This window comes from Phaethon lepturus, unplaced genomic scaffold (assembly GCF_000687285.1).
Source record: "Phaethon lepturus isolate BGI_N335 unplaced genomic scaffold, ASM68728v1 scaffold200, whole genome shotgun sequence".
In the NCBI taxonomy this organism is placed as follows: Eukaryota; Metazoa; Chordata; class Aves; order Phaethontiformes; family Phaethontidae; genus Phaethon; species Phaethon lepturus.
The window spans coordinates 8,768-31,503 of record NW_010512360.1 but is presented as its reverse complement, the minus strand read 5'-3'; the positions used below and the strand labels follow the sequence as shown (position 1 = coordinate 31,503).

At 39.3% G+C, this 22,736-nt stretch overlaps 1 protein-coding gene across 1 annotated transcript in view; it reads right to left on the bottom strand.

Moving 5' to 3' along the window:
- LOC104620315 (POU domain, class 6, transcription factor 2-like) overlaps positions 1-18,514 on the bottom strand; it is a gene marked incomplete at its 5' end in the record, with an annotated part of 101,435 nt that extends 82,921 nt beyond the window's left edge. Inside the window, 1 exon segment of the mRNA XM_010286500.1 lies at positions 18,189-18,514. Within this exon segment, the coding sequence (XP_010284802.1) occupies positions 18,189-18,514 (326 nt within the window).
- Between the last annotated feature and the right edge of the window lie 4,222 nt (positions 18,515-22,736).

The window sequence follows — 22,736 nt, the reverse complement described above, 5'->3', positions numbered from 1 at the left end:
GGGAAAGAGGTTTCTTCTGAAACACCTGGAAAGAACAAGGAAACAACTCATATTTCTAGTCAGTTGTGCTGCTATTAAACTCTTCAGACATAGCACTTATTTGTTTTGGACATAAATGCAGAATTTTCTTATCCCATCCCCAAGAGATGATCAGCATTGTAGTACTATAGCACCAGCCTCACAAGGAACACTCTGCAGATCTATGTCCATCTTGAGGCTCCCCCATCTGCCTGGCCTGTAATGAATCTTAAATTTTCTCAAAATCATCGCTCATCACCTGAAGAGGTACTGAAGAGTAAATGAAAATAGCCATCCCATGGAAAAAAAAAATCATTTAATGGCTGAAACAAAATGCCATCACTGCTGTGATAACAAAAGGTTTAAAGCACATTACTGTCGCTTCTCTATACACTTGAGGGCTGGCTACTGGGTCAGATGGTGCAACAGTCCATGTAATCTCCTGAATGGAAAAAAATTAGGCTCAAAGTGCCAAATAGATGCCCACAACATAATATCAGGTAAAACAAACACATTCCACCTATCCCCCCTCCTCAAATGTTAGAGAAATAGAGAGAAATTCCAGTCATTTCTCATTACTGTGAAGGTCAGCCTAGCTGGGAAAATTGTTTCTGCTTTACAATTCCCCAAACTGTAGAAAGCAGTTAGAGTTCTGGACAAAAACTAATGTTGCATTCAAAGGGAAAAGAGGCTGATATGGCATTGCTGCTGTAATAAGAGAATTTTTTACTCTTTCCACTTCCCTGTGAACCTAATCAACTGTGACATGAGAAAATATACTGGGCTCACCCAGCCAGAATCTGACTGCCACCTGAAAATGTCCTCAATATTCCACTGTTTGGGACTTTACAATGATCCTTCCGACATCAATTTTGTACATGTACATCAAAATGCCATTAGAAATGCTTACAAACACCTCCTGCTCACAGGCCTGCACTCAGACTCCAATCGAAGCCAGGCTGTAAAGACTCCCCAGTGGTTGACTAAAGGTTTCTTTCGATTACTCATATGAAAGCATTTGGTTATGGAAAGGCATCTTGGAGGAGCCTGGGGGACCTAAAGATCTCCGCCCTGACCTCTCTTGTAAGCGCCCTTGAATGGCATTAGGAGCAATATATATTGAAGGTACTTTAAAACCCGCCTTTAACATTTAATTAATATCTGTTGACTTATTAAGTTTCCTCATTCTCCTTGAGATTCAACAAATAAGCCATACCCTTCCAGGGTTGCAAGTATATGGCAGGGAGTGGGAAGGTGTACTGAAAGGAGAGAACAAGAACACATGCTATATAGATCCTATCACACTTAGTTACATGGATGGGTACGTTCCTGCCTTCATGTACGTGAACTAATGCACACATACACCACATACATGATGCAGCTGTAAATTAATTTAGCCTTGATAAATGCCTGGTATATTTAATGCATTTCTTAGTGGCACTTTTATTGTTTCTCAGTGATGAAAAGCTGAATAAATCTAATGAAATTGAACAATGATATTATCATCCTCTTCTTTTGTTCTAATATTTACAGGAAATATTACAAGTGTTTGACATATAAATTGAGCATTTGACTGAATTTAATAACCATGTGATCAATAAGAAGTGATATTTTTACAGTCTAAGTTCAATATTTAAAGGGCCAGATCTTTATCAAAGTGCTAAAGCTAAAACTTTGTTTTCAGAACCTATAATTCCTCTATTTTTAAAGTCTGTATTGACCTAGTATCATTAAAAGTCAAATTTTGCTCATAAAGTCTCAATCCTATTGGAGCTAGAATTTAGATATTTAGGGATTTATTTTAACTGTACATTCTAGAAGCATTTCAACACTTCCTTATATTAAAGTTAGTGTTGACTGATAGGAAGTCACACAATACCTACATTAAAGATCATTCTTTGTGCTTGGAAGTTACCAATTATTTAAAAAAATAAGTCTGACCAACCTTCATCATACATATGCTCCCTATGCATCTTATACTCAACTTTCTGTATCAATCATGTTTTAAAATTTTCCCCTTAAAGTAGCTTAGGAACGTCCTTTCATTTTGCATGATTGCAAAATGAGAAAGAATAGGCCAAATGCAATCCAAACACAAGGCAGCCCTCCGAGGAAAAGTAGTGCTCATGCTAGGCTAAAGTGGCAGCTCTCCCATCCAAACAACTGATAGAATATCACGTAACCTATACATGAAGAGGGCCTGCCTCTTCTCCCCAGAGAGAACAAAGCCAAATCAGTCTTAGCTTATATCTGGAATATATACAGAGCTCCTTGTGGGCAGGTCTAGCACTTACAGAAATTGTTCATTAAAGTTTCCAGCAGGCAATTCTCAAACAGAAAAGACATGTATACTTATACACAGAAAGTTACAGGCTCATGACATTTCTCCACTGTTACTTAGAATTGTTTCCTTTGTAAAAGTTACTATACATATTTGGGCAAGTAGGAGGGTAAGTTCTCTTTCTGGCCTGGTGAACAGTGAACTATTTATATTCCAAGATGGAAAAGTAAAAGCCCTCAAGCATTCATTATTCTGCCAAATCAGGACACTCATCAGCATGTGGAGACCCTAGTTGAAGCCTCAATCCAAATCAGGTGTAGTGAAAGGCTTGAACCTGAGGCTAAAATACTGTTTCATGAGATGATTTCACCAGATGCTATGAATAGATTTGCTTTTCAGAGAATCTACAATTTTCAACAAGAACTAATGAAAAAGAAGCCTTGTGTTGTCCATTTGTTTCAAAGAAGGTTGCCAGGCATTTTGCAAAGGAATAAGTTGTAAGAAAATGAGGGCAGTTATTGCCCTGATGACTACAAACCGCAGCTCTTGAGGTAAAGCTCCTTTGCTCGGTGCTGGACCATTTCACTGGCATGGCTGACTTTAATTCACAGGGCAAAGCCAGGTCTGTCAGCTGTCAGAAGTGAGAAGTGTACTGGTCTTTTCTTTCTACTTTGTGAGGAGTCTCCTCCTCAGATCATTACCCCTGTTGCCTTGATGCACTGAATCACCCCCTGGGAAATTTCAAAACAGCACCCTAATGTGAAGATTATATTCAACAGTGTGAAGCTGTCCAGTTTACTGGAAAAATGTCAGACTCAGCTTTTCTAAGCACCAGGCAGTATTTCTGAAGCCTATGGTGATTTCCAGGATAAGGATTAATTCAAAATATTTTGTTACAATTTTTTTTGCAAGTAGGTTTTAAAAATTTTGATGGAAAAATTTATTGCACTATTATTATTTCCATTTGAATTGCAACTTTTTGAAAAGTGATGGGCATTTTGATTGTGTTTAGGAAGTCTCTCCCTCCATAAGCTCCCAAAGAAAGTGTTTTGGTAGTACTGAAATTCCCCAGTTTTGGGCTCTTCATTTTGAATCCAATTTCTCAAATGGCATAGAGGTGCATGCACATATGGTAAAGTAAAATGGCACATATGGTAAAGTAAAATGGATGAAATCAGACTTCACAGTTTTATTTCAACCATGTGAAACTTTGTCAGATACCCCGTTTTTTCAGTTTTCTTTTTCTGGTTTGGCATCAAATATTTGTTGAGATCATGGAATATCCCTGGGCCTGATTTCTGCCTAATCCTGGTAGTAAGACTTTCTCCTGTGAAGAAATTACAAAACTAAATACAGCATGTCTATAAAAAATTCCACAAATTTCATTATCTGTTGCTCAGATGAGGGGCAGGTCTTATCTGAAAATAAGGCAACTTTTTTGGACAGTCCCAGAAAACAGAGCAGCATCTGGCTGAACTTCAGACTTCCAAGTGAGGCTATAACCAGGACTATGATTGTACTGCTATGAGTTGGAGTAAAGGATATTGTTAACCTAGAGAATCAGACTTTCAAAACCACATACCGAAGATGAAGCTTGCATGTCCTTATTGATTCACAAAGGTAAATGGAGATGATGTATACAAGTGTTGCGCATTTTAAGGTCCTGTTTAGGTTGATGCTTGTCAAAGAGTATAAAGCCAGAGAGCTGGGAGATGTTTCTACATTTCACTAGGTGGTTTGAGGTTTCTTTGTAGGTTTCCCATATAAATGAACGCTATGCAGGCCATGGTTACCATGAAATAGGTACATGGTATCTAGTGCAAAATGGCAGTAATTACTTTTTTCGTAAGTAATGGCCCCACCAAAGGCATCTCAGATGTATATGCTGACACTTCTAACCGCTATCCTCATTTTTATTTTGTGAATAATTGCTCTTTCTGTATGTGACTGCTGCTTTTTCTGCTGCCTCAATTCCCCTTTTGACCTGCAGACCCCTCAGATAAATATCCCAGGGATATCCACTTTGTGTTCCAAGACATAGGGTAGTTTAATGACTTGTGAAAGTGTCTGTTTCGGCCTTTAAATAATTTACATGTTACCATGTTTTCCTCAGTAAACTGTGGTAATCTCCCTTCTAGAAATAACAGGTAAACCCTTCTTGTAACTTACACTTTACACAACACTACAGTTAGAAAACAAAAAATGGAGTTATCACCTGCTTGACAGGATCAGCAATCTTTGGGAGGCACAGCCATTTCTGTAGAAGAAAAGAATTAGGATCTTTTGCTAATAGGCAACCTAAAATTTATTAGTATGCTTCACTCAGGTATGTGTTAAAAATAAACAAATAAGTATCAAAAGGCAGACTTCTCATCTGCCCACCTCTCAGGTAATTGGGCTGCTCTTGGGACTCACAAGAAACAGCACATCCCAGGGCAAAGCACATGTGCAGTTGCCTTCAAAAGCTTTTTATTTTTCTTTTATTTGCTCACTTGGGGTCTCGATAGAAACTTCCTATGGGTCAGACCTGGCTCAGAGACCATCAGGTGCATAACTTTGATCTGAATGGGCTTTACTGCCTCTTCTAGCTTCCTTCTTGCTGGACCACTGACTGATAGTCTACACAAAAGGTTTTGTACTTTTCCTACTAGTTTCCTTAGTGTGTTTTTACCAATGTAATCCTTAGTATCATTAGATTACTCTAATTGCTCAGAGGACCTATAAAGTACTTATTATAAAGTTTCTTAATGATGATATATTAATATGCCTGTGTGAAAAGTTATACATTTAAGAGCTCAGTAACTCAAATAAACACAGGACATTGTATGAACCTAGCTGGTGTGGACTGAATTTTGGCATTTCCAAATTGTCAGTTTCTTGTGATGTAACTATAGACACGAGTAAGATTCTTCTAAGAAATCCAGAGGTTGAAAACCATATTTTTTTTCGCTCCTTCAAGGGCTAAGTAATAATTTCTACAGTTCACATCAATGGGAGTGACTCAACCCTTCTGAAAATTAGATCAATGCTTATTCAAGAGACTAGCATTAGACTTTTGCACAGTATTATTTAATTTTAACTTGTCTACACTCCCTTTGTCCAAAGGCTAATAGAATATAATTACACTAGGCTAGGAAAAATTTGATAATGTTGTAGGCAGCCTTACATTCAAAAGTCCCTATTGTCACTTTCTCCTGATAACTCTGTCAGTGACATACTATTGTGTCTCTCAGTCATAATCAAGTGAGATTAAAATTATTCTGAAAAGTAAATGTATGAGGAAACAACAAGAGGTACACATCAGCGCAAAGGATGCAATGGCCCACAGTGCCCATACTAAAGCAAAGGTCGTCATTGCCTTACTATCATAACCATGGGTTTAAGCCTCTTTTCACAGATGTTAAAGGACTTTTAAATTAGCTTCAACTATTGCATGTCAAGGCTTGATTAAGAGATGGTTTCTGCTGGACTTCAGCATGATGAGTAGTGCCAACTCTGGGAATAGCGTAATGGAAAGAAAATGGATGGGAATGGGGACACATTTGATACTTCATTTCTAGCATTTCCTCATTCTCCTCAACTCTTGATGTAGCCAAATACCTTTATATCCATTTCTGAACAAGATTTAGGCTACAATAATGTAACACAAAGATATATGATGAGCAGATTTAACCAGCACAATACTTTTACACAAATTTAAAAGCACTGCCCCAAGAAGATACAAACTGTTAACTAAATCAGTCCTCTACAACAAAACGGTGGTTACATTGGGATAATTTCTGTATATACATAAGCCCTCCATGAATACTACACAATTGTTTCATGGCAGAGATGAAAGTTTGAGAAGCTGCCCCTTCCTTTTGAAAAATTAATATGAACACTTTGGAAAAAAGAAAAAGAAAAGAAAATACACATAAAGACCATTAAAATTCTGACTCTCCAGCCCCAGGAGTTTATCTTATACATTTGTAGTTACGTATGTTAGCAACTCGACTGTTTTCCTTTGCCTACAGATTACTCATGTTGCTACAGGTTAAGACTGAGTTCTAAAGCTGTTTCTCTTACTAGTGAGTGCTTGCTTTTCAACATTTTAAAGTGAAGATGTGAACAAACCTTTGAAAAGTGATTGAATATTTCAATGCAAATATATTTTGCATGTAAAATATAAAAATCTCTGTGTGTTGCATTTGAAATCTGATAAATATTTATTATCAATGCTGTTTGCTTTTAATCTGTTCAGGATATCATTCATCCAGCTCTTTAGTACTTAAACAAAAATGGCATTTACATTACAATATTGCTTGCCAACAATCTCATTTTCTGGTTTAGTCAGCAGCCTTCATGCTTGATTAGTCTTTAATTATACAAATACCTACATATTAAAAAAGTTTTCTTTTTTTTCCATACTTTGAGCATGTAATTATTTTCTCTTGCATGCAATAACCTTTAATTTTAGGATTAAGCAACTGATTCTCTTTAGTATGGATGGATTTTTTCAAGTGTTAAAGCAAATTTGGTTATTGTATTACGAGTAGGAAAATTAACTTTAGGAAAACCTTTCATTAATGCATTTGACAGCACAGTGAGCAGCTGATGGAAACTTCAAAATATTGAATATACTTGAAAACAAAATGGATACCAATTCTGTGTCTACTGAAGTCAACAGCAATACTAGTCTGAATTCAGCAAGACAGTGACTGGGGCTAGGCGATTCCTCTTTTGAATATTTCTTGCTTTTGTAGTATTAGTGTTACAGCAGTACCTAGGAGCCCAATGCAAGATCAAGGCCTCACTGCATTATACCAAAAAACTGTAAAAGTCTGCAGTCTAAAGAGATCAAACAATGGTGGGAGAATCAACAAAAGAACAGAAAGATGAAGTGACATACCAGAGAGTGACAGAGCTGGGACTGCACCAACTGCAGTTGTTGGTGCTCCTGACTCCAACAACCCACTTACGAGAGCACTTTGTTTCCTGATGCAAAATATTTTTCAAAAGTGAATTCGGTAAGCAAAGGTATAACTTTTAATATATATATATATTATATAATGAGATTAGAGCTAAATATGCAGACTGTATGTGGTGGTAAAAGAACCCCCTCCCAACTTGTCCTTGCAGTTTTCACTCATGAGAGCATGGATTGCCAAGTTTGGGTCTACAGAACTGACATATGTTATCTCTATACCTGTTTGTACATTTGAAGTACCAGTGATTTCCCCCTAGACATACTCTTTGAATGTCTATGGGGAAAACATCAAGGATTTTTAGAATGGCTTGGTTTTCTCAAGTTTTGTTTATTTTTATATTTGTTTTACATGAACTGAAAATTCTGTCAGGCACATTTTGATTGCATGGAGAACATCTTTCATAGTCAGAAGACAGTTAAAAAAAAAGGAAGCTGTAATTCTATAAAGATAAGGAGGGAGAAGAGGGGGAAACCTTCCTAATGGCATATTGAGCTTGCTCCTGTCTCATTTGAGAGCTATGAGAAACCTTCTGCCATCTTCCCCAATAGTAGTGTTAGGTCTCGTTATAAAGTGAAAAGTTGCAGACAGAGGCAGGATGGAAACGCACACGGCATCTTATTCCAGAGTGGCGATCAGCCTTTCACAATGCCAATCCTTGTGGGTTTTTGTGTCTCTCTCTCAGTGGAAAAGGTCAGTAGGAATAAAGGCACTGTGAGTAACAAAGACACTGTTTTTCTCCCCTCTCCTCCTCCCAGCGTTTTCCTTTCCTTCCTAAAATCAGGGCCTGTCCCTGAGGAATTCTACACTGATGGAAGCTGCAGCCTCAAATGAATCCTGGGAATGACACTGACTTCTCCTTACTTGCCAGCTCCTGGACCTTGATCCCAGTACAGCCCTAGTCTTCATCATCTGCCCTCCCCCCACCCTGTAGCCCATGGAGCACCCATGTTGGCAGCTCTTCGCACTACACAAGGTGTCCCCCATCCCCTAGGGAAAGGTCAAGTGGAGATCATCCCTCCACCACCTCATGTCCTGTTCCACCTGGAGCCACCAGTGCACAAAAGGATAGCACTGCCCAAACTGGAAGAGCAAGAGGGACAGACAGCACTGCAGCTGAGTTTGGCTATCAGCAGTTTGAAAATGGGATTATAAGGTTACTACGGTGAAAATCCTAAGAGCATTAGCAACTAACAATTTTTATATCACTTGTTATCACATTCATTCAGAATCATCTTCTGATATAAATTTATTTGCTGTCACTACTACAGAGTACCGCTCTATACTGTGACTGGGCCCGTATTTTAGGGTTTTCTTTATAGTATCTGTATTTTTGCTAAGAGTCTAGGATCCTCCCAGGTCTGACTGCTTCCCTGACACTTTTTACAAGCATCTGAGTATTTCTTAACAGGTATACAAAGATATTGCAGCAGTGATTGCTGCTTTAAAGAATCTCAGCTCCTTTAAGAACCAAAATGCACCATCATCATTCCTTTAGTAAAAGGATAAACCTAGCATTACATGGTGTACTATTTTCATACATCAGTTTTTCTCTTCTGGAAGCTCAGGTCTGCCTTCCAATCTCTTTCACAAACAAAACCTAGCTTGATTCTCCAACTGGAATCCTCACAGGATATTTGGTCATGTCTAAGCTATCAAAAATCAGTCGAATTCCTGTCCTGCTGGAAATTGTCCTAATTTAAGATGTAATTTCTGATGCAAATGCAGATGAAAGAAAGAATATTGAAATGTTTCAGCAAATAAAAACTTGCATTTGAAAATGATTAAGTATTTCAGTAGTTTTCAAATCATCATAATGAATTAAAATGTTTTCAATTTGTTTTGCTAAATCACTATTTTTTAGAAATCTAATGTAATAAATTGTTTATACACAACTGTCCTGGTTTCAGCCAGGATAGAGCTGGTTTTCTTCACAGAAGCTAGTGTGAGACTGTGTTTTGGATTTGGGATGAGAAACTGTTGATAATGTGCTGACGTTTTGGGTTGTTGTCCAGCTTCTTGTGCTGGCCTGCCAGCGAGCAGGCTGGGGGTGCATGGGGAGCTGGGAGGGGACACAGCCGGGACAGCTGACCCAGACTGGCCAAAGAGATATTCCCTACCATACGACGTCATGCCCAATACATAAACTGGAGTTGGCCGGGGGATGGAAATCACTGCTCGGGCACGGGCTGTCAATCACAGGGTGGTGAGCAATTGCTGTATTGGGCATCACTTGTTCTTGTACATTCCTGTGTTGGTATTATCATTGTTGTTCCCTTCTTTCTTTCTGTCCTATTAAACTGTGTTTATCTCAACCCACGAGTTTTTTTTTTCCCAATTCTCTTCCCCGTCCCACTGCGGGAGGGGGAGTGAGCGAGCGGCTGCGTGGTGCTTAGTTGCCGGCTGGGGCTAAACCACGACAACAACTTAAACTGATTTTTAAAAAAGCTATCCTCAGTTCCTTCCATTTTCCAGGCTTAAAATAGAAAATTATAATGAAATTTTGGGCAGGGGAGAAACCAACTTTGTGGAATTAACATCATTGTTGGAAAAGAAAAATCACTTAGAAAATTCCTCATCAGTTTAAGTTACTATAGTATGAAAACAAAAACTGGGTGTATTTCAAAGGTAAGAGAACTCTTTTTCCTGGGTCTAACAGTGCTCATCTACTTTGTCGTTTTCTTTCTTTTACTTCATTTCTTTTCTCAGCTTGTGGGAAATTTCTTCATTTCTTGACTTTGTCCTGGGTGAGCTGCAAAAATACAGTGGTGCTACAAGACAGGTTTTCCTAAAAATCTTTCAAACTTTGCTGGTGGAATGAATACTAGGAAACTTGCAGAAGACTTTGTTCCAGCTGAAAATTTTATGGTGGGGTCCCTTAATACCCACAACCTATCTTCTTCTAACATGGATTCAACCAGTTGATTTGTAGGTTTGGGGTTTTTTTTAATAAAAAAAAGGTTATAGTAGAATGTAGTATATTAGAAGTACATAATCTAAAAATAAATTTTAGGATCACCACATCTATAAAATATCAAGTCTGATTGTTGATTTCCTACCTTCTAGGACATGTATTCTCATGTGCTGCTATATACCCATTTGCTCAAATAATTCTAATTTCCTCATATCCTAATCCACTAGGAGCTCTTAGAAATACACATTTTCTGACTTGTGCCTGAGGTGGTAACCTCTGACCTTTTAGTTTTCCAATTTCCACATAATTAATTGGTACTTCAAACAAAAGTAGAAGGTTGGTGGAGAAAGGGGGGAAATGAAACAAGAAGGATTTGGGAAGCTCATGTTTCCAGTGCGACCCCTTAGATAAAAGGATTTTTTTTCCTTTTGCCTAATTTGTTTCTAGTTGCAGCACTAAGGTCAGAATAAGCCAAGAGAATGAAGGGAATAAACGTCCTGATGGGCTGCCTGAAGCTGCCTGGTGTTACGGATCAGCGTTAAAACCAGCTCTCTTTCCTCTGCCTGGGCCGATGTAACTCACTGGAGTGGCAAATTACATCAGACCTACAGCTGTAACCCGACATTATGATTAATTTGATCAGTAATTTCTCCTGTTTTTCATTTTAATCGGTGTGACTATTCTGCTGTGGCAGGTCTTTCAGATCTAATTAAGATAAATTTCAGAGTAAAAGACTTGGCAGAATTTTCGAGTCAAATCCGAGCGTCAAGTGTGAAGACCTGCAGCACCAGTCAATCAATTTCCAGTAGAGACGGCAGGCTGTAACTCAGCAATCAAACCATTAACACTTAAGCAAATTTCATAATCTCTAAGCTTATGCTTAGTCACTCTCTCAAAACACTCTGGCTACCAATAAAAAAGAGAAAGTAGTATTATTTTTTTAAATACCAGCCGTAAACTGCATCGGCTAAAACCACCAACAGAATCCACAAGTGGACACTCTGATAGATCTCAGCAATACTGATGAAAAAGGCTTAATTTTAAATTTTAAAACACAGTCTGGAGTGGTTTTATTTTTTATTTTTTTTCCCAGGCAATACCTAGAAGCTGAGCAACCTCTTTTAGTTACTTATTTGTACAAGGAACTTTGAATGATGTAACATCAGGGCTATACCACTTCCAGAATATTGCTCCTCAATCAGATTCAACAAGACCACTAGGTTCTCTATGTCCACTTGCTTCCAAGTAGAATAATTTTTTTCTCACAGGACTAGAAACCTGTGATGACTTGCAATTTTTTTTTGTTTGGGTTTTTTTTTAGCTTTATTACAAAGAGGTGAGAAGTATGACAAATAGGGGAAAATAAAGCAATGCTTTGGGATATTCTCTACTTCCCTGAAAATTTTTGGAAATAAAGAGTGAAAAGAAAAAATAAGAGAAATGAATGTTAGCAAACCAGATCTACTGGATTTAAAAGAGTATCTTTGGGGCTGTGTCAATTTTTCCTGTCCCTAAGATCCCCAAGGGTCCTCCTCTCTGCCTAGAGAGACTTTAGAAATAGAAAACCTTATAGAATATGGATCCTTTCCCAGATTTGTCCTGGAATGATATTATTTATTTATTTCCCTGTTTATTAAATGCTTCAGTTGCTTTAGGGAGTTTATGAAATGCTCCCATTTCAGAAGCCAGGGCTTGCTACGCAAACAGCTCCACTTTCCTCTCCTTCAGAGAATTCTCTAGCAAATGGTTTCCTATATTAGCCTCAGCTTCTGCCCCTTGGGTGCTAATAATGCCAGTTGTTTTGCTCGAAGATTAATTTCCTTTGCTTTAAGTGTGAGTCAGACACTAGTACTCCTTATGCTTCTGAAAACAGCAACACCTGCAGAGTATATTTGGATGGACCAGGCAGCCAGTAGCCCAACTGAGAGAAAGTTTCCTCAGGGAATGAAGAGACTTGCTTTTAAAGTCTCTTTGAGAACCCTTAACCATCTCTTTGCTCTGTTTAAATGCAGTATTCAACAGCTTTACAGTGTTATGTCCCAACGCCTGAATGACCCAAAAAAAGCAATGAGCTTTTGGGAGAAGGAAGACAGGTGAGGAGAAGATCTGAAACCCTAGTCAGTCCTGTGAATGGACAGTCTTACCCATAAGTGAAACTAGCCTTTCTGTGGAAATGACACCGATGCATCTCCAGGTAGACACGAAGAGTAGCAGTCCTCAAACAAGCTAGCTGTGCCAGGAAACCAGCTTGCATGTCTCTGCACTGTGCACTGGGGCTAGGGAGCATGGTACAGCACAGTGCAGCCAGAAACACATCAGAGTGTCCAGCTAGGACAACTGCCATGCTGCTATATCGGAGTGGCCTAGCCGGTGGCAGACTCAGAAGGGATGAGGAGGATCATGGAAGTGCCTAGAAGAGGTCAGAGGAGAAGAAGAAAGGAGGCCCTGGATGCACTGAAACTCAAACCCAACAATTTCTCAAGCAAAGTTCAAATTTGTGAACAGTAAACAGCGCATACAGAGCACAAAAACAAAAGGAGGGTACCTGAATCACAACTGCATTTGCAACGGGTAAAAAGCACATCAGTATGACCATGCTTTCTGGCCAGTGGAAATTTTTACACAAGTACTTGCCTCTTCCACTCATGAAATCACCTTTATCAACACACAAAAATCATTAAAATACCAGAAGAATACTCAGAAATCCAAAACTGTCAGTAGAACAAGACGTTTAAATCTTGGACCTGTTTGAAATGAGCAGGGGATAAAATATACAAAATATTTTCAACAATTCACCAAGCTCAACTCAATGTAGCTGACTGCAGGGCAGTTTCCATCCTGTTCATTTAGAGCTGAGACCTAGCTCTTGCCAGTACCTCCTGGAAATCCACCTAAGATCAGCACTTCAACAGGCTCACTCTAAGGAGGTCATGGGCATGAACCTTCGTGAATGTATGTCCACTGTACGTGTCTGTATCACCTGTTGCCTTGTGATGTTCTGTATCCCACTCCCCATTGACACAAAAACTTATACAATTTTGGAAAATGGATTCAAAGCACTGCATTTGCTCACCATTTATAAAATATTTCTTTGTCAAACTGATTACAAAGTAACTTGGGAACAGATTCAGACAGTCTGCACAGTGTCATATGCAGGAAGAAGGCTAGATAGTTTTACCAAAGCAAACAAACAAAAAACCCTAAGCGGGATTACTGGTGTCATGATCTTGATCAAGTTTTCTTGATCTCAGAATTCAATAAGGATGGGAAAAATACAGCAGGTCTTGGATGTGAACGCAGACGTAGGACAGCCCATGACTATAGTCCTTGCAAAATTATCCTGGCTGCCTTCCTCAAACCACCAGAGACTTGCTTGCTTCTTCTGTATCTTAAATATATGCAAATTTACCAAAGTATCAGTAAACACTGAGATTTCTTTAAAGTACATTTTTCCTTAATGAGAAGCTAACCAGTGAATGAGGCTGGAGGGAAGGGGTGGTTTGGTTTTTGTGACTGTTGGAGCCTCAGGCATCTCTGTATACGTTCTCCCTCATTTACAGCTGAGTGTTTCAGCCTTTCTGCTTTTCTTTTCTCCTTTGTTATAAAAGTGTTGAGGTTCCAAATACATTATTTAAGATTAGTATGAAAATTTAATCTGAAGGAGGTTCTGGTTTTGCTATCCTAGAGTTTCCTATTACTTGGAAGATTTTTCTGCTGTTGTCATCTCCTCACTTCCCCCCTTCCCTCCTTTTATTATTATTTTTTTCTAACTCATCATTTTCCGTCAGCTCCAGTTATTGTAGGTAGGCTTCTATGACAAGAAGGTGTTTTAGGAAAGAGTTCTGAAAATGGTCAGAATAATTTTACAGTGGGGCAATCCCTGGGGGATTTCCAGTTTGTCTGTTCCTATTCTCACATGAACAGAGCAGTAGAAATCATTGGGAATTCTTCTATTCCTGCAGTGCAGCCCTCCCTTTGTAGTTCTGGCTGTGGGTACGTTCATCTTATCCATACTGTTAAAACATACACTGGAGTGTCAGCACCAGAAGCTAACCCCCATTTGGAGCCAGTTAAATACATGTTGCTGATAGAAAGTGCCTTATTCTGGTAGTCAAGCAGAATAATTGGCTACTTAGTACTTGGCTCATCTGATTTTATACAGCATATAATCAAGATCTATGGCTCCAGAAATTTAATTGAATGGAAACTCTGTAAGAGGCACTAACTATGGTTTGAAGTTGCAACACGCTGACCATTCAAGAACCCGTAGATTTTGCCATGTAATAACATTAAACATTCACAGGAGAAGCATATTTGGAGAAGTGTATTTTCCCAGAAGTAAGGGTTTCAAAGGTCCCAATTTACAGCATGAGCCAGGTTGTCTTTCACCTCTGTATTCCTTTGTCTCAATCATTTGACACAATGAAAGTAAAAATCAGACTACAATTATCTATATGAGGAATTTCACCATTTTAAAATGAAGGGATGAAAGTCTTCTGTCATCTATCTGACCCACCACCTCCTGAAATACAGCTCTGCTTTGGAAAATTCTCCTCTGGTTTGCTGTCTTTTGCAAATCAGCGATGATCCTGGTTCTGCAGTGTTTTGCTTTTACCAGTGCAAATCTGGAGCATCATCACTAATGTCAGCACAGAATCCAGGCCCTGGAACCTAAAGTGAGTTTTTTCATCTTTCTACACAATCATTAAAAGACTTCCTAAAAATAACAGTTTTGTAACTAGAATCCAGCCCACTGAACTGAGTAAAGAATAGTGATAAAATTAGAGCAGAGTATTACAGAACAATCTGACAAGAATCGTTCTGAGACTTTTAGCTGGTGTACGCTGGACCGGTATTATTAATTTCTGATCAGCTAGCAAAAGTACCTCACCCAGGTATACCTAAGCAAGTCACTTTCATTTAATTTGCCTTCTGAAGGACATGACAGCGTCTGTACGTTTTGAGATGTAATTGCTGTTATCCTTCAGAGTTTTTTGAAACAAACACAATCATCCTCCTGAATTACTGACTTTCCATGACAATTTTTTGAGGTTGAATTGTTCTAAACTAATATCTTTCAGACAGATCCTGAATAATGTAAGAGGATAAAGCCCACATGAAAAAATCAAGAATTCAGAAATGAAATTTAAGCTGTCAAACTTTAACTTAGTTGATCTTTATTCCCTTAATATTCTTCAAACAAAACCCATTTCATTCTAGTTCATAAAGAACATTACCTTAGAGGCCATAATATCTCTGAATTTTGTTCTAGGTCGATTTTTAAGTTAAAGCATTAGACATTAAAAAAATCCACATTCTAAGCAGCTATTATGAACTGGATATATGAACTGCTGCCAAACATGGGCTCCCTCCTTTTTTTTCTTTTTAAAGTTTGTGCAGAAGTAAACAATTTCAGATCCAGTCCTCAAGCTAGATGTACGGGGAAAAAACAGTTTTTCTCTGCAGGATTTAGAATGGAAACACAAACTTCATGAAGGAGATTTTACCACTGCTCTGCTTTAGAAAAGTACTCGAACACATCCTTCAGCCACAAATAAAGTGCAACAGCAGTTCCTCTGAAAATATTTCTTAGTGTCACTTGTTTGCCTATTAAAGAGTCTCACCATTCTCAGCAATATGACAGAGCATGTTTCAATTTCTTAAGTATTTCTTAGGGAAGCTTGCTGTAGAAATGCTGCAGAAATGGCTAAAAGGCCAAACTAATGGCCCTACACACATCGCTAAGGTGAGGCCTGAAGTACTGCGTGGAATTCTAGCTTCTTTTCTGCCTGTCAGCACACGGTGTATTTGTATCTGTGGACAAACTTTGGGTTTTCATGGTGAAAATCAGAGAGGAAAGAACATTGAAAACAGTTATCCCCCAATTTATTAGTAACTCTTTAATGCTGAGCCAGAACTGACAGCTAATGACTTCTAATTGCTTGACTGCTCTGAAAGTGTCCCAGTCACACAGCTAGCTTAGCAGTACTGGCTGAGCTCAGCCCAGTGGGAATGACAGACCTCCCACACTGGTGCCTTTCATTAATTCTAATCCCAGTTCCTAAAAGGTTTAGGGCATAGCGTTTGAACTAAAACCACCTCAGAGAACTTGGTTCCCTCCTTCCACTTCTGTTGAGTCTGCCACACCCAGGCTGCCCTCAGAAGGCTGGCTGTGAGGATAAGCACGCTAAGGAGAGCAATATGGCAAGGTATCTCCATGAAAACATTGACGCTGGCACCTCCCAGGCAAGCAATTATTGGTTTTACTTATTTTTATCGTACTTCTGCAAGTGAGATGTGACCCTGGAGAGCTAAGAGCAGAAAGTGCTTCTACTGGCCTGTACCTGTAGGTTACAGATGAGACTGGAAGTACTCAGATTCAGATGAGATTTAGATTGGGACCAGCAGCTATCTGAGAGCTAAGATTTCAGATTCAGTGCTAGTACAACCCTCTTGAGGTATGTTCACTGAGATAATCCCCATTCCTCCCTACCCCAACTAATTTATGTATGCATTTTTGTTTAGAAAACTGAATGCCTTTTGAAGCAAAATATTTAGCAGGCAGTTTTAGCAACATACAGTGTATACAGTTAGTGTGCATACATTTAAGCTGCACCAAGACAATAAAATGTAACAGAAGCTCCTCTGGAAATATTCCTGTCTCTGTATGTCAATAATCTGCATATTAAAGAGTCCCAAAGCACTCACTAGCATGATAGACTGGGCATTAAGCAGTGCCTAAGTAGCCCTTAAGACAATACACAGAAGAAGCTCTAGAAACATTATGTTCTACTATAAGAAAAAGCTCAGGAAGCAAGGACACATCTCTTGTGGACTTTTAAGTCTATTATCAAAACCATTAAAAAATCAGATTTGATGCAATTTAGTTGAAGCTTAGATTAATGCAGGTTTAACTGGCCACATAGCAAACACAGCTTCTTGTAAACCAATTCCCTTAGTTGTTTGAAAAAGGTTTTTTTTAATTATCAAGCTAAGGCAGTTTCATTTCTGCAGGAAACTGAGCCGAATGCATTACTGTGGATAAAACTTTTGAAGTGGGGTCTCAAAATTTAGGGAATAAAGTGAATAGAGACTTTGCTGGTTTCTAAGTGCGGTTCCACTGCCCAGTGAAAGAGACCCTGCTCACTTCATGTACTACCCTTATTCAGTGTCATACTTGCAGGATGTGAATATAACATGACAACATGTAGTGCAAGAACACCCAAGTGTAAGAAATCACGACCATTAGATCAGAGCTCTCTTGTTTCTGCCCAGAAATTCCAAGATGGGCAGTGCCCAGCATCAGTGTGGGTGCCATAGCTGTCGGTTTATTGAAAAACATCCATGTCATTAGAGTGAGCACCTAGGAAAGGCATTAACCGGCATTATTAGCTTTGGAGTCTATACTGAGACTCTTAACAGAAGTATTTGATTCTTAGCAGGATAAATGTTAGGACTGTGATTTCAAGAAGAAGGATAACCCATCCATCCCTTGCACATGTCCACCAGCAGAAACTCTGTTTCTTTTAGGGACAGTCAGGATCATCTGCTAATGAACAGCTAACTTTGCTGTCCTCATAAGTTACCATAAAGGGTGACCACCGGGCAAATGCCATTTGCGAAAGTCACATGCTGAACTGTGGAGAAAATTAGACAGTTTTCTATAGGTTTTACGATATAGACTTTAAGAGCAAAAGATGTTTAGTCTTCAGAAAGGAGCAGACTAGGACCATCATTAGTTAGTTTTGATGGCTTATCATGCCTTTTAGCTGTTCTAAGCTGCATGCCTGTAAGGATTAACTAATATGAGGTGAAATTTCTCAGCCTGTATGGTCAGAAGGTGTAACCTTCACTGGATTTTCCCTTGCGGTGGGAGATTATGCACTTTCTCTTGTTAGACTGTGTCCTGGTTTCAGCTGGGATAGAGTTAAGCAAGTGGCTGCATGGTGCTTAGTTGTCAGATGGTGTTAAGCCATGACAGTCGATTAGAGATTTGTACTTGGTGTCCTACCTGCAATGGATTTGGTGAAGTAAGAGGAGATGGAAGTCCATGCCCTGGTGACTGGCTGGGTTTCTGAGGGGAGCTGGAGGACTGTGGGGCCGGAGGCGGTTGGCTCTGACTCTGGGACTGTGTTTGGTTCTGCTGCGGTGGTGCTGATGGCTGTGGCTGTTGGGTCTGCTGGGGTGGCTGTGGAGTCTGTGCCTGCTGACCTTGCTGCTGCTGCTGGCTTTGCTGCTGCTGTTGCTGCTGCTGACCTTGCTGCTGCTGCTGCTGTTGATGCTGGAGCTGCTGAAGATGCTGAAGCTGTTGAAGCTGGGAGTTCAGGGATGAGGTAGCTGTGAATTGAAGAGAGGTAAGGGAGTTATGTAGGTTTCAGTAATACCTACTGTGTTAAAGATATTGTGGATTAAATTCTGATCTGTTACATTGTGGGGCACACTGCCCGCTGAGGTCAGCTAGCCTCAGTCTTCAAGTTGTGGCAGGAAATTAACATGTTCCCATCAATAATAGCCTGTGGCTCTGCCAGTGAAGTTCTGCGTAAGAGCTGGACTTCACCGGAGGCAATGAAAGCCTTTGGCCCTGCCCACAGGACGGGCATCAGAGCTGACCAGCAGTCTTTGCTCAGACAAGCTTACCAGTGAAGTCAATGGGAATTTTGCCTGCCTAGAGAAGAGGCCAACAGGATGTTACTGTATGCAGCACAGGAAGAACTCATAATATGAACTGGTGCTGTTATATAAAGAAGAAAAACATAGCTGTAAAGTAAAGCATGCTCTGAAAAGAGCTTTGACACATCTTTATACAGCAGGTGTCAGGAAATAAAACATTCATCTGTGAAATTTCTTGTGCAATGCATAGGTAGCAAAAATACCCAATAAAATGCATGTGTCACTGAAATAAGAACTGCTCCTTATCATTCACATCTAAAAGCTATACAGTTCCTCTTGTGAAATACTGTAGGTATTCTGTGCACTTGCACTGCTCACTTACTCCTGGTAGTAAAGGTCTGTTGTGTTTTGCTAGCATGTGCTCCAAATGTGAGGCTTGGAAACTGGTGGCTCACATCAACCTGCTGGCACAGAGGAGAAAACTTTTTCTTCCAGAGACACATTCAAATTGACTAGGACATTAATTACATTCAGGAAGGCAAGAAGTGTGACACAGGGATGTCACTAAGGAAGAACAGCTTTAAGCTACGCCCAGAACATCACAGGAGCCTCATGCTTTCTGGAGTTATGCCCTGAATAAGTCACCTGGGTCTCTGGCCTTACCCACTTTAAATAAACATCCTAGGGTTTGCATTAGATGGCTATGAGATCCCAAGAGGAACAGCTTACAAGATCTTTGCACTACTTTGCCCTCTATACTGCTTTGCCAACACCATTCTGTATTGTAATTTCCATCAGCAGAAGCCAAAGTAAACTGGGTGTGAATCAAATTTGTTATTTCTGAAATGGCATTCAGATTTCATGGTCAGAAACTGTGTTCACCAAGTTATCTGTGGATTAGCAGATAAAGCCAAGTCATCTCCACTTTCTTTTCATGTCAACATCCCTATTTCAGCCTTCCAGATGTCTATGCCCTGTGGATGAACCTGAGGTCTTGGTGCGACTTATGAAATCAATGAGCCATAAACTGGAATAAGCAAGAGAAAAAAGAAAAGAAAAAGGAGAAAGATAAGGCAGAATGGGTAAGCCAGAAAAGGCTGTATGAAGGAAAAGTAAAAGGCTTGGTAGGAAGAGCTGTTGGTCATCCATTCCTATACTCATAGCTGCTCTAAATTTTCTTTCACCAGAGGTGGGAATCAAACTACAAATACGCCTTTACAAGAATTATAGTATGTGTATGTGACTTCAACAAAGAACCAGAATAATGCAGAGAAGCAGGACTGGTAACACCAATATATTTCCATCAGGAAAATTACTGATGGAAGTTTTGTGTTCCAACATAAAACATTGTGACCATCAGATTAAAAACATGCATGGTATCTCATGCAAAAGAAATCAACCTGGAGAAGTAAGGGTACATTCCCATCAATTCCATGATCAGAACTCGTACCTAAATGACCCAAAGCCAACAGCGTAGTAAATGGAAATCTAATCTAAGGCATATGAGAACAAAAGAATGGAGAAGGTGTGTATACAAGAAAGCAACTGCATAGACAAATATTAAGCGTAGTGTGAGGCACCTCAGATGGCAAGGAATACCATTCACCAATTCTATCTGTAGGCATCTACATAGAGGTAGAAAGACCCTTCCTATTCCCATAAGAAAAAAATTAACCTAGACCAGCTCTTTATCATGTGCAGGCCATTTCCTCACCTGTGATAGCTTAGTAGTCTAGACAAACCATTGATAACCAGAATCAAGACTTCAAACACAACATGCCCTTACTGCTTCCACAGACTCCAATACAGAAATAAACGCAATGATGCCCCACAGAAGCATAACTTGTAATACATATGGCTCATAGAGAGAAACAAGGGGTTGTTTTATATCCTACATGCACAACTGGACAGAATGAAACAAAATTTCTCTATAAGCAGATATAGTGGGGTTTTTTTGTACTGCAATGTTCCCCAAGCCCTTTTGCTCCCACAGGGCACTCTTAAAGACCATGGCTTGGAAGAATGAATTTGTCAGAATGCCATACGTTGTATGTAGTGCACTGGGTCATGTAGTAGGCAAAAGCATTTGAGGTGGTGGGGGAGCCATCTACTGAAACATTTTTGGAGCACAGAACATGTTTGGCTCCTTGAGATACGCCTTTCAGCTAGAATTTGGAAAATATGGCCAATAATTAAAAGAATGCTGGAAGTATCAATCTGAGAGAACATGAGATAACATAGGATGGAGAGATCACTGTGATTCTGATAACATAAAAGCACAACAACAGGGCAGCACTAAATTTTTGTCAATGGTCTTATGTTTGAATTTACGGTATGCAAAAAATATCTGTTGATATAATATTAAAGCTGAAAGCATCACTGCCTGGTCTTCTTAAAATGGTGACATACAACACATGAGGAGAATAGTAAAGAAGCCCAAAGTGTAAAAGAAATGAAGTTTCTTGACAAACTAAGACAAATGAAAGAGTGGTTACACTACATTGCAAAAAGTTAATTATTTTGTGCGTTTGCACGTGACTCAGTTCAATCAGAAGACTAATATTTAATAATTATTAGTTTTAGTGTTCACCACAGAGCATACAATTTTCTTTCAGGATCCTTTCATTGAAACGTTGCCAAACAGTGGCATAAGTACCCTTGCAAAATTACAGAGTCTAAAACACAAATACAGATATACAGAAATAGTACTTATCTGTTTGATTACCCTTGGACAAAAGTCCACACTTATTGAAATGTGATTTTACTAAATGTAGGAATCTGCTTAAGAAAGAAAGAAAGATTATATTGTTGCACATGTTGGGATTTACTTGCTAGGACAGTCATCCTAATGGTGTAGGCCTCAGTTTCATTGAGTCATGCATTTAATCACCTGTTGAATGACATGCTTAAAAATTAAGTCTTCATTAAACTTCCATTCTCCACAAGACCAATACTCTGTTTAATGGGTATTTTGATTTGCACATTCTTTCTTCTGCCAATATATAAAATAAGGGATGTAATCCAGAGGGGAAAAAAAAGAGGGAAAAATGCCTCAAAAACTTTTTTTTTAACCTAAAATTTTGCAAGTTCAGGTCCTGCTGAGCTGCTAATGTAACCTATGCTGAATGGCCATTGCCAATGTACTTCTGATCATTGACAATGTAAGCAGGTGCAATCACTCAGGCAACTTGACTTGTCTGATGAATGAACACGGTCTGAAGCTGACTTGGAAAACACCAAGTTTGTAAGTTCTATGGGCACACCCAGCACTTTCAGATGATGGCTTGGTATGGAGATATTGTTCAATACTTGAATGTTGGCCGATGCAGGAATACCAGTAACTCTACCATTCACTTTTGTACTGGAAGTGCACTCATTCTTGCTGGGGTGGAATGTGGCCCCTTAGGGAATATTTTGTTGATGACGAAAAGTTACTTCATGGAAAAGTTTCCAAGTTCACTGCCAGCAACTGCAGAAAATTATTCAAATAACTTCTTGTCTTTTCATATCATTCCTTTAAAAAGCCTCTCTAAAGCCTACTATCATGCTGAGCTATAAATTGCATTGAAGTGGCTTAGTAAGGTACAATTAACATGCTGTTGCTAAACAAACAGATAGGGAATTGGAAGAAGGACTGTTAGATCAGACAAGGCTTTCCCAAAGCCACACAGAAGGTGTACTGCAAAGGTGGATTTAGGGCTCTGGGTCATGCCTGTAGTCCAGTGTTCATGCTGCCTGATTGCACTGCCTCTCACAATGTGTGTACTACCCACAGCAGGGGTTGTGTCATATTATTGTTTGTAATCAAATCCAATCCAACACCTAGAGATTGCTTGCATAGCTCATCCATTATAAATCGTATACCTGTCTAGCATTCGTCACTTTCTGCAGAGCTTGGAGCCTGATGGAATTTTAGGTAGTACAACAGTGCTGTGTCTGCATGTATAAA